The sequence below is a fragment of the Rana temporaria genome, chromosome 9 (genome assembly GCF_905171775.1).
Source record: "Rana temporaria chromosome 9, aRanTem1.1, whole genome shotgun sequence".
Classification (NCBI taxonomy): domain Eukaryota; kingdom Metazoa; phylum Chordata; class Amphibia; order Anura; family Ranidae; genus Rana; species Rana temporaria.
Window position 1 is genome coordinate 145,100,382 of NC_053497.1, and position 12,752 is coordinate 145,113,133.

The following is a 12,752-nucleotide window of genomic DNA, read 5'->3' on the forward strand; positions in this document are numbered from 1 at the left end:
GTACGCTAGGCAAATAGCAATGTGATTTAAGGTAGATATTAAGGTAAAAAAACATATTTTTGTTATTTTCGATAAAATATATTATAATAACAATCACCTCCTGCCGCCATCCCCCTCTGTCACCAACACCCCCCTTACTTCACCCCCCTCTGTGTTGCCACAATCTCCCCCTGTCTCCAATCACCTCCTGCCTCCATCCCCCTCTGCGGTGCCACCAACCACCCCGTCTCCATCCCCCACCCTCTGCGGTGCCACCAACCCCCTCTGCGGTGCCACCAACACCTCCTGCCTCCAATCACCCCCTGCCACTATCACCCCCTGCCTCCATTGCCCCCTGCCTCCATTACCCCCTGCCTCCACCCCCCTCTGCGGTGCCACCACAGCCACCATCACCCCCTGCCTCCAATCTCTATGCGCAGTTCCAAGCCGAACCGATCTCAGCTATTTTTACTGGCACATTCCCGCAACCACGGACATTTACGAACGGGGTAAAAAAGTGCCCGTTTTTACGAACTGTCTGTAAAAATACAAACAGTTGGCAACACTGGTCCCAGGATCTACAAACATTACAAATGTCTGCAACCCCCCCCCCCCCCTACCTTGCACACCCCCAACACTGTCTCTTTGCTAGGCAATGAAGATCACTCCCTCTCCCCTCCCTGCCAGACAGCACATTTACTTTTTATACTATGGCTATTTATTACCAGCTGAGAGTATGCCCCATGCCCATCTCTGATTATCCCTCTCCAGTCTCCTTGACAGCGATCTATCTGCCCCCCCCCCCCTACCAGCACAAATCCTCCTCCTTTTTAATCCCTATACAGACCAGGATTTCCCCAGTCTCATTCGAGTTCTTCTCTACCCATACCCCATCTCATACCCACCCCCACTTTTACCCCCCCTCCTCCTTTTTTTCCCCTACCCCATGGTTCTCATTCCCACCCCATTTTTTTTAGGGCTTATAGAAGAACCCCGAGGTGGAGCATCTTACTACTGCTGCTTGTGTGGGTGAGATGTGTACTGTGTACTGCGCCAATCCCTGCTGACCCTCTTCTCCTATTCATCCCGTGTGATTGGCGCAGTACACATCCCACCCGCACAAGCAGCAGTAGTAAGATGCTCCACCTCGGAATCCTTCTTTAACCCCTGCAAAGCACCAGAAGAGAGCCAGAAACTCTGATGGGGAAGGAAGAGGGCAATTGTCCTTCCTGTTGTATATTTAGCCCAGTTCCCCTGTAAGTTTATACGTTTTTTTGTGCTTGTGTATGCTAAAAATGATTTTTGTGGTGTATTGTTAGCAAAAATATTTGTTTTGATATTTTTTTAGGAGGGCCCTGTCAGGTAGGCTGTACGGGGCCCCGTGATTTCTAACAGCAGCCCTGGGCACCGCGGCAACACAGGGGTGAAAAAATCCTCTCTACTGTCACTTGTCAATACAGAAACGCTGCTGTATTTACAAGTGACAGCGCTCTCCTCCCGACAGCCGTTTAGAACCCTCTCTGCTCTACAAAACACATTGGGGTAAATTCAGGTACAGCTGCGCGCTCCTTACGGAGGCGCAGTGTACCCTTTTTACCCTGCGCCTACGCAAATTATTTGCTCTACGCTTCGTTCATGAAGCAGTAGCCACGTAATTTGCGTGGGCACTCTTCAAAAATGCCCTGCGTAAGGGCGCCTAATGTAAATGATCCCGTCGGGGGCGGGAATCATTTAAATTAGGCGCGTTCCCGCGTAGAGCGCATGCTCCGTCGGGAAACTTTTCCGACGTGCATTGCGGTAAATGACGTCGCAAGGACGTCATTTGCTTCAAAGTGAACGTGAATGGCGTCCAGCGCCATTCACGATTCACTTACGCAAACTACGTAAATTTCAAATTTCGCAACGCGGGAACGACGGGTATACGTAGCATTGGCTGCCCCTGCTAATAGCATGGGCAGCCTTACGCAAAAACCGCCGTACGCAAACGACGTAAACTGCGTACGCAGGGCTCGCGTAACGTTGTGAATCGGCGTTAGTATGCAATTTGCATACTATACGCTGACCACAACGGGAACGCCACCTAGCGGCCTGCGTAAGAATGCAGCCTAAGATATGAGGGCATAAGAGCCTTATGCCACGCATATCTTAGGCTGCAGTCGGCGTAACAAGCTCTCTGAATCAGGTGAAGTCGTTACGCCGGCGCAAGTAAGCAATTGTGCTGCGTAACTATTGTTACGCAGACGCAATTGCTTCTTGAATCTGGGCCATTGTCTATCTCTATGTGAAAGCAGAGAGGGGAGGGGGGAAGGGGTGGGGGGTGTACACAGGCAGGAGCTGCTCCACTAGGGTGACCACATTTCCAAACTACCATTCAGGGACACCCCCCTTCCCAAAAATCATGTGGGATTTATGATTTCTCCAATCACAAGAAGGGGGCGGGGACTGTGCTCCTCCAGGCATTCCCGGCCAGGGCAAGTACCGTCAGTGAGTAAAGCGGTGATGTGGCGGCCTTTTTTGGGGTCATCAGATTGGCCCGGGAGATGGCTGTGTCAGTTTCATTGCGGGACACTGTATTGTCCTGGAAAGAAGGTGCCCGGGACAGACGGGCAATCCGGGACACGTAATCACCCTATGCTCCATGGACATGCAGTGAGTTACAGCTTCTCTTCTGCAGCCCATCTCTGATGTTAGTTGGGTGACCGGAATGCTCACTACTGAAAGGGGGAAGAAGAGGGGTTGATGCAAGAGGAATGTGTATTGATGGAGGATGGGCTCCAAACTAATCTGGGGAGAGGAGAGCTCTGTACTTGGGAAGGAGGGTACTTGCATGTGCACAGATCACCCCTAAATCCTGCACACCGTACACAGATCACCCCTAAATTCCCCCATACACAGCTCACCCCTCAATCCTTATAAATTTTATATGTAGGTGCACCCGTATGATTTTTCCATTAGTATATGTGCGCTTTCGGGGTTGGGGGACTTTTATTTTTTTTTTGGGCGGGGGGGGGCATCATTGAAGGACCCGGCCTTGGGGCGGCAAAGGAAGTACCGTATTTATCAGCGTATACCGCGCTCTATTTTGCCCTGAAAATCAGGGCAAAATCGTGGGTGCGCGATATACGCCGATACCCGATTTCCCGCGCCGAGTTTGAATACTGCGCCGACATATACCGAGCGCAGTACACTCGTGTATAGTCGGGCGTACCGTATGTGAGCTACGTTACGCCGCGCCGGCAGATACTGCAATGTATCTGAATCCGGGCCAGTGACTTAGACATAGTTAAGCAAGCTGGCAGTCAGCTAAGCCAGTTCTCTGGCATTTATATACAGTAAATATAAGACAGGATGTGATATGTATTGCGGTCTATGACTTCCTGTCTTGGGAGAAAACCAAACAGCATACTTTGGTCCCAGCTAGAAACAAAAAACAGACGGAAATGTTAACTCTTTCTCACTGTAGCCAAAAGGTGGAGTGAGTCTTTAACCACTCTTGAGAAAAGCTAGCAACCACACTGGGAGAGCATTGGTTTTGGTGAGCTGGTTTACTCATATCCTTGTATTATATAGAGTAGGGGTGTCAAACTCCATTTACTTGCGGGCCACATTAGCATTATGGTTGCCCTCAAAGGGCCGGTTGTATCAGAAGTCGAGCATCCCCCCGCCCCCACTATCCCTTACATCAGTGCACCCCCTTGCCTCGTGCTGCTCCCAGGAGGGCTGGAGAGAAAAGTGCAGGATCTGGTGGAGTCCTGTCTTCTCCATTGCTGACTGCTGAGACAAAGGGGGGTGTGAGGGCCACATGAAATGGCCTGGAGGGCTGTATTCGGCCGCGGGCCTTGTGTTTGACACCTGTGATATAGAGGGATAGTTAAAGCGGGGGTTCACCCAAAAATAAATTGTTAACATTACATTCAGCCGAGTTGTCCTAATGACAATCGGCTGTTTTTTTTTTTTCGTACATACCGTATTTCACCGGCGCTTACGGGTATGTCTTCTGGGGGACTGGGCGTTCCTATCTGATTGACAGGCTTCCGACCGTCGCATACAGCGCATCTCAAGTTGCCCAAAGAAGCCGAACGTCGGTGCGGCTCTATACGGCGCCTGCGCACCGACGTTCGGCAACTCGTGACGCGTAGTATGCAGCGGTCGGAAGCCTGTCAATCAGATAGGAACGCCCAGTCCCGCAGAAGACATACCCGGAAGCGGCGATGAAAATACGGTATGTACGGGAAAAAAAAAAAAAAAAACAGCCAATTGTCATTAGGACAACTCGGCTGAATGTAATGTTAAAAATTTATTTTTTGGGTGAACCTCCGCTTTAAGCACAACCACTGTATAAAACCGGACAAAAAAGAAGTTCTGAAGATCTGGGCACATCGCTAGGTACCAATTAGTGCAAAAATGTATGTGGAAAAACCGGGACGGCCGCACTCCAAAAATAAAAATTTGTTCCTTTTAATAAAAACTGGTCACAACATGCATATGTCACAGCAAAAAATCAGAAAAAGGACTAACGCGTTTCACACTCTTGTATAGTGCTTATTCATAGCAATATAGCATTTTTTTCAAAATTGTCGCTCTATTTTTGTTTATAGCGCAAAAAATAAAAACCACCAAAAGAAAGCTCTATTTGTGGGAAAAAAAGGACGCCAATTTTGTTTGGGAGCCACATCGCACGACAATTGTCAGTTAAAGCGACGCAGTGCCGAATCGCAAAAACTGGCCAGGCCCTTTACCTGCATAAAGGACCGGGTCTTAAGTGGTTAAATATCAGGTATATTTCGTGATAATACAAATAAATGGATATACTTCTACATATCAAAGATAAATGGTTATGAAGATAATATTATTCACATTTCTATTATCCAAATTCTTATAACAAAAGACCACATTTAAATTCTTGAATAACTGTGTATGTTTCAGACTTGGTAACTTGTGAATATCTTCCGTGACTTCACGGACTTAAGCCCTGTACACACAATTGGTTTGTCTGATGAAAACGGTTTGTTTTCCACCGGTGAAAAAAAAATAGAACATGTTTTAAAATTTTCCTATGGATAAAAAACCGATAGAAAAAAACGTTGTCTGTGTGGAACTCCATCGGCGAAAAATCCATGCATGCTCAGAATCAAGTCGACGCACGCTGGGAAGCATGGAACTCCATTTTTCTCAGCACGTCATAGTGTTTTACGTCACCGCGTTGGACACGATCGGATTTTGGACTGATGACAGTCAGCTTCATCGGATATCCGACAAAAAAATCCATCGGATTAGATTCCATCAGATATCCGATCGTGGGTACAGGGCATAAGTGTAAACAAATGTTGTTTATCTTAGCTACGGTGTAATCTCTTCTAAAAACAAACAGACCTTCTTAGGCCTCATTCACACAGGCGGACTCCGTCGCTACGGAGTCCGCCTGCTCCCGTCAGCTCAGCGGGAGATCAGTCCGCAGATTTTCACTGAGCCGATGGATGACAAGCTCCTCTCTGCTCACTGAGCGGGATGGGGATTGTCGGGCACCGCTGTGTCCCTATGGAGCGATCTGATGAAAATGGACAGCATGTCCGTTTTCATCAGATCTTACCCGATCCGATCCGCATGGACGGATCGGGACGTGGCCCCCATACGTCTGTTTTTAGCGGATCGGATCGCGTCGGATGTCAGCGGACATGTCTGACATCCGACGCTCCATAGGGATGCATGGAGCGGCCGTTCAGGTCCGTGACAGACGGACCTGAACAGCCCGTAGTGTGAATGAGGCCTTACACTCTTAAATGCATAAACAAAAATGTTATATTATCCACTTAAGCCCCGGACCAATATGCTGCCTAAAGACCCAAGGGGTTTTTACAGTTCGGGACTGCGTCGCTTTAACAGACAATTGCGCGGTCGTGCGACGTGGCTCCCAAACAAAATTGGCGTCCTTTTTTCCACACAAATAGAGCTTTCTTTTGGTGGTATTTGATGACCTCTGCGGTTTTTATTTTTTGCGCTATAAACAAAAATAGAGCGACAATTTTGAAAAAAATGCAATATTTTTTACTTTTTGCTATAATAAATATCCCCCAAAAACATATATAAAAAAAAAATTTCCCTCAGTTTAGGCCGATACGTATTCTTCTACCTATTTTTGGTAAAAAAAAATCGCAATAATCGTTTATCGGTTGGTTTGCGCACAATTTATAGCGTTTACAAAATAGGGGATAGTTTTATTGCATTTTTATTTTTTTTACTACTAATGGCGGCGATCAGCGATTTTTTTCGTGACTGCGACATTATGGCGGACACTTCGGACAATTTTGACACATTTTTGGGACCATTGTCATTTTCACAGCAAAAAATGCATTTAAATTGCATTCTTTATTGTGAAAATGACAGTTGCAGTTTGGGAGTTAAACACAGGGGGCGCTGTAACATTTAGTGTTCACTTAGTGTGTGTTTACTACTGTAGGGGGGTGTGGCTGTAGGACTGACATCATCGTTCTTCAGCCCCGGGGAGCGATTGCGACGGAGCGGCTAAAAACAAATAGCCGCGCCGTCGTCCCGGATCGCTCCCCGAGGCTTACCGACCGCCGCATGTAGCGGGGGGGGGGGGGTCCCGATCGGACCCCCCACCCACGTCAAGCAGAGGACGTACAGGTACGTTGATGTGCCATTCTGCTGATGTATATCTACATGAGGAGGTCGGCAAGTGGTTATGCACAGCTTGATAATTTGATCAAAGCTTATATTTTAGATTTAGAATGAATACAGTATATGGTTTAACATATATTATAACCAATCTAATTTTAAGACTTTGAAGTCAGTATTATGAGATAACAATATATATATATATCTTGTTTTAGAAGTGAAATCAATTCATACTGCAGTTAGAATTTACCTCACTCCGGAACTAGATTAGATTAGTCAAGCATATGTTCAACCAAACTTCAGTTACCTAAGAAGGTATACATTAAAAGATTTATACTTTACCAGGTTCTGTCTTTTTGAGAAGCAAAGTCCCAAAAGGGACTTCTTTCAACCCCCTACATCTTTGCGTTTCAAGATCTCCTCTTTCAGCTTCAGTCTCCAGAGAGATCTCTTCAGCTCCTCCGACCTTAGAGCCCCCGAGAGAGATCCCCACTGCTATATCAGTTGCTACTTTTATCTTACTCCAAAAGTGGGTGTGTGTCTCATTACTATGTAATTGATGATGTCATATGACGATATGTTATTGTAGGTTACCATGACAACCAAGACCAACGCCATCTTGAACAATTACCATTTTAACCCCTAGAGGCAGTATTGTATAAGAAATGGCTTTTAATGTGATTGACATGACCTTTGACCCTCAGCTTAGTGAAACACCATTAATTGTCAAATACTGTCAAAATATGTGTCAATTAGCTTCAGACATCCTGGCGTTAGCTTAGATATATGTGTTGGGATAGTGATGTTCCCATACCATTAACTAATGGATAGTAACATTCCTTGAAACTTAAGTCATTTGAAATGTAACTCTTAACGTTAAACAATTTCTAAAGTTTTTCACACTTTTCATAGGATATTATACTTGCAACCCATGTTATGATAATATCTATGTATTAATTAGATTTATATAATGTTAACTAACACAGATACATTGTTAATATTTTTGAAAGAAAAACATTAGTATTTAACATATATATAATACGATGGGAATAAGTCCTCTTTTGTTTTGCATTTTTATTCTGTAAATACCAATTAAGTCTGCAATCTCATGGTTCCCTTATCTTGACTAAGTGTTAAATTTATGGTTTGGGAAGGTGGTACAGACTCACACAGTCTCTTAAGACAGAAAGACAACGTGTCTATTCATGGGCTATGAACTTAAATTCAACTTTAGAACCAAAATGGCTTCTCTCATGTCAAATATATATGAATATGAAAAATATGAAAAATTATACAATATGCGACTTTATATGAATATAAATTCTTTTAACCCCAAATGTTCTGACAGTGTATATGATGTAGCCAAATAAAGAATAATACTAAGGAGCTATCGAGTACACAGCAAATGGCCTATAATATTTTTGTTTCTCAACTTTGAGTTTAGCAAAAAGAAAAGAAAATCAGCACAAAGGACATTACTTACCATCAGTGTGATGTGTCCCTTGCACTGCTGTCTCCTTGTTTAGTAGAAATTGTCCTCCTATGATTGCCCACTGTGGTAACATTCTTGTGCTGTGGGTGTTAATAGAGCCAAGGGAGGTGACAAGCTTTCATCCAGAGTCTTCTCAGCTCCTCCATTCCTAGAAGTAATACTACAGCTTCTATGAATGGAGGTGGTGGATCTTTCAATCATCTGCCCATTCTCCATTCATAGATCCAGTCTCATTCCTAGAAGCTGTAGTATGATTTCTATGAATGGAGGAGTTGGGCGGGAAGGACGGGCATAGTTGCGCACTCTTGATGAGTGCATAAGTCCCTCTAAACTATAAACTCACATTGCATCGGAAGATAATGGCAACAGGAGTGGGTTTTGGAGGAGGAAGATTTATATTAAACCAAAAAAGAGTAGCACCAAAGTTAAAGCAGAACTCCAGGAAAAAAGAAATTCCCATGCAGGGGACCTGTGCCCACACTGCATGGGTTAACTATAGTTTTGTCTGGTCCTCCAGAAAATGGGACTCCCCCATGTCCAGCAGTGGACTGTTCCTGTAATCTTCACAACCATGGCAGGGTGTGGGGGACGTCAGGAACAGTCTACTGCACAAAAAAACTAGACCGCAGGGGGGCAGGAGAAGCAGGAACCAGTCTTGCACTGGGAGAATGGGCAGATTAGGTAAGTATATCTCCGCTGTCCTCGCCCCAGGACAAAACAAGCAGTTAACCCATGCAGTGCAGGAATTTAGGGGGGGGGGGCAACCAATCCTACGCCGATGCCACACCCCCCTCAGCCGACCAGGTCAAAGGGGTCATGGGCGGCACCACCTCCCCTAGTCTGGGCCCCACACTTACCCCATCTCACGGGCAGAGCGGCGGGCGATGTCAGATTCTCTCTGGGCTGCTCGTTGGCTTGGTTTGCATCTTCTCACTCCTCTCCTCCATGCATCTCCTCCCTCCTCCAGCTTGCCAATCTGACTGGATCTCCTTTGGGCCAATCGGGTGACGGGTCTCATGACACGCTTCCTAATCGGCCAGGAGGAGATTCAGTGTTACAATAGCGAATATTCATTTGCTATTGTAACACAACTGGGTGGGCTCAGAGCGCAGTGCTCTGTGCCCCGAGACCATTCCTTTTTAAGCCTATTAGAGCCTATGACTCTAATCACATGCTTCAATCCCCCCCCCCCCTATTGGAATCCATGCGCCCAGCATCCCTGCATGTAGATCAGGGGGCCAGACGCATGAATAGGGGGTGCGACACCCGTGCCCCCTTAGTGGACAGGCCGCCAGTGATAGGAGCACAGCTGGGAGAGAGGAACAATGTTGTCTCCTAATAACATAAATTGCCAGAATGAGCACCTTAACCACTTGCCGCCTGTATACGGCAAGGTGGCACTACTACTAAGATTATACACAGTGGGAGCTGATCTGCAGGTACCGTAGACTCAATGTCTGCCGGCACCCGCCGATCATCCAGCATAGAGACAGAACAGCTATCTGCCTATATAAACAAGGCAGATCACCGTTCTGTCAGTAGGGAAGGCATGTATCCTGTGTTCCTGCAAAGCAGGGACTAGAATCCATGCCTTCCCTTTGTAAAAACACCTCCCACACTGTACACAAGAACACTAGCTAGCCACACAGTTAACCATTTGATGCTCCTGATGTTAACCCCTACCCAGCCAGTGTCATTAGTATAGTGACAGTGCATATTTTTAGCATTGATCACTGTATTAGTGTCATTGGTCACCAAAAAGTGTCAGTGTCAGACTGTCTACTTCAATATTGCATCCCACGATAATTTGCCACCATTACTAGTAAAAAAAAAAAAAAAAATATCCTATAATTTGTAGCGCAAACCAGTCAATATACGTTATTTGATTTTTTTTTTTTACCAAATTTTTTTTTATGTTTTATTGTTTTTATAGCAAAAAGTAAAAAATATTGGTTTATTTTTTCAAAATTTGTTTATAGCGCAAAAAATATAAACCGAAGAGGTGATTAAATACCACCAAAAGAAAGCTCTATATGTGGGGAAAAGGATTTGGGTACAGTGTTGCACGACTGCGCAATTGTCAGCTAAATTAAGTGCCGTATCACAGATATTTTACATAAAGCTGCAATATTATTAATATTAAAAATTACTTTTAAAATGACATTGAAACTTTTGTGATTGGATTGACGGATAGGGGTTGATGTACTATATCTGGTGCAGTTCTGCATAGAAACCAATCAGCTTCCAGGTTATTTTGTGAAAGCTTAATTTAACAAGCTGAAGTTAGAAGCCGATTGGCTACCATACAGAGCTGCGCCAGATTTTTCACTCTCCAGTTTTAGTAAATCTTCCCTATAGTGTACTTTAAACATCAGAGTACTACTATGTCATTAAAGAACGGAGAGCACATGAATTATGCCTGTAATTATTTACACTGAACGTTTTTCTTCCCTGTAGGTGCAAGGATGTAAGAAAATGACAGCGCCGTAATAGGACTCACCTGGGAGATGACTAACACAAGTGTAATAATCTCTACGCACTAAGCTCTCTACTCTTATGTTGCAATATACTAATATCCCAATCACAATACACTCTACTATTAGATCACTATAACACTCACCTGCAGAGCCAAGTTCTACTCCCATACATAAAGGAGTCTATTCTATCCTATGAATACATAATGTCACCTTTCATGTTCATGCTGTATAAAATTATCTGAAATGATTGTTACTGCAAATACAGCAATAAAGAAATCAACTTAGCTTGTTTGTATAAAATAATATAAAAAAAAGCACATAAAAATATCCTCGTTGGAAAACTGCACGGCAGCAAATCTGACTTCAGGAAACTATAAAATGCTGCTGATTTAGTTAGGAGAGAGGAGAAGCGCCTTTACTTACCTGATCCTCCACCTCTCCAGTAGATGGCGCTCCCCCACATTCCAGCAATGGACTGCCCCTCGCCTCCTCACATCCAGTGAAGGGCCCTCCCACACCTCCCGACCCAATGTGAAAGGGGCCTTATGGTTTTCCAGGGTTGAGATTTAATAGCTCGCCTTGGACCGCTTAAATCTGAATTCCAGGTATGGCATTATTTTACATTGCAACATTGGTCCAGCTTGGGATCCCTCTAGCTGAAAATCACTGTGTTAGACACTGTGGGGCAGATCCACAAAGAAGTTACGCTGGCGTATCTATTGATACGCCACGTAACTTCTAGTTTGCTCCGGCGTATCTTTGTTTTGTATCCACAAAACAAGATACGCCTGAAGCTGTGCTAGATCCGACTGGCGGACTTCTTAGGTGGCGTTTCCCTCGATTTCCGCTTTGAGTATGCAAATTAGCTAGATACGGCGATCCACGAACGTACGTCCGGCCGGCGCATTTTTTTTACGTCGTTTCAGTAAGGCTTTTTTCGGCGTATAGTTACCCCTGCTATATGAGGCGTATCCTATGTTAAGTATGGCCGTCATCCCCCGCGTCGAATTTTGAATTTTTTATGTCGTTTACGTAAGTCGTTCGTGAATAGGGCTTTGCGTAGAATGACGTTCACGTCGTAAGCATTGGCTTGTTGCGGGTTAATTTCGAGCATGCGCACTGGAATACCCCCACGGACGGCGAGTCAAGACGTATTTACATAAAACACGCCCCCATCACATCCATTTGAATTGCGCGCTCTTACGCCGCCAAAGTTCCACTACGCCACCGTAACTTACGGCGCAAATTCTTTGAGGATAAGGAAAATACGCTGAAAGTTACGGCGGCGTAGTGTATCAGAGATACGATACGCCGGACGCAACAATGCGCCAGGCTACGTGGATCTGGCCCTGTGACTCCAATGATCTCCCCTTGCTTCTGGGTCTGGTGCTGAGCGGCTGCCCTTGCTGAATCAAGAACACAGGAGGTCAGCCACTCGGCACGGGCACCAGTCAGAGATTGCTTTGCATTTTTTCAATAAAATAAAATGTATTCATAAATGATATAGGCCTATAGGGGATGCGATAAACAGCTCAATCTCAGTGTTTACTGATGATACAAAGCTAAGCAGGGAAATAACTTCACAGCAGGATATAGAAACTTTACAAGAAGACCTCAATAAAATAATGGGGTGGGCAACTACATGGCAAATGAGGTTTAATGTTGAAAATTGTAAAGTAATGCATTTGGGTGGCAAACATATGAATGCAATCTACTTACTGGGGGAGAACCTCTGGGGGGATCTAGGATGGAAAATGACCTGGGGGTCCTAGTAGAAGACAGACTGAGCAATGGCATGCAATGTCAAGCTGAAGCAAGCTAAGCCAGCAGAATATCAAAACAGGTATTTACTCCAGAGATGAAACTATAATCCAGCCTCTTTATAAAACTCTGGTTCAGCCACATCTAGAGTATTCTGTCTGGTTCTGGACACCAGCCCTCAGGAAGGATGTGCTGGAACTGAAGAGAGTCCAGAGAAGCGCAACAAAATTATTAAGAGGGCTGGAGGACCTCAGTTACGAGGAACGACTACAAACATTAAACTTATTCTCCCTGGAGAACAGACACTTGAGAGGGGATATATTAGCTATATACAAATACCTCAATGGTGATTCTAGAATAGGGAAAAAATTATTCAGTCTTAGGGAGTATAAGAAGACACGGGACAC

General features: G+C 44.9%; 1 protein-coding gene across 2 annotated transcripts in view; it reads left to right on the forward strand.

The window, feature by feature from the left end:
• The window catches only part of ST6GALNAC6 (ST6 N-acetylgalactosaminide alpha-2,6-sialyltransferase 6), a 79,416-nt gene that overhangs the window by 43,708 nt on the left and 22,956 nt on the right, over positions 1–12,752 (forward strand). Inside the window, exon 2 of one of the 2 annotated variants that reach the window (XM_040324748.1) lies at positions 10,565–10,629. The exons of the other annotated variant lie outside the window; for it this stretch is intronic. Within the exon in view, the coding sequence (XP_040180682.1) occupies positions 10,615–10,629 (15 nt within the window). The 5' untranslated portion in view covers positions 10,565–10,614. The remainder of the gene's footprint in view (positions 1–10,564; positions 10,630–12,752) is intronic. 2 annotated transcript variants of the gene reach the window in all.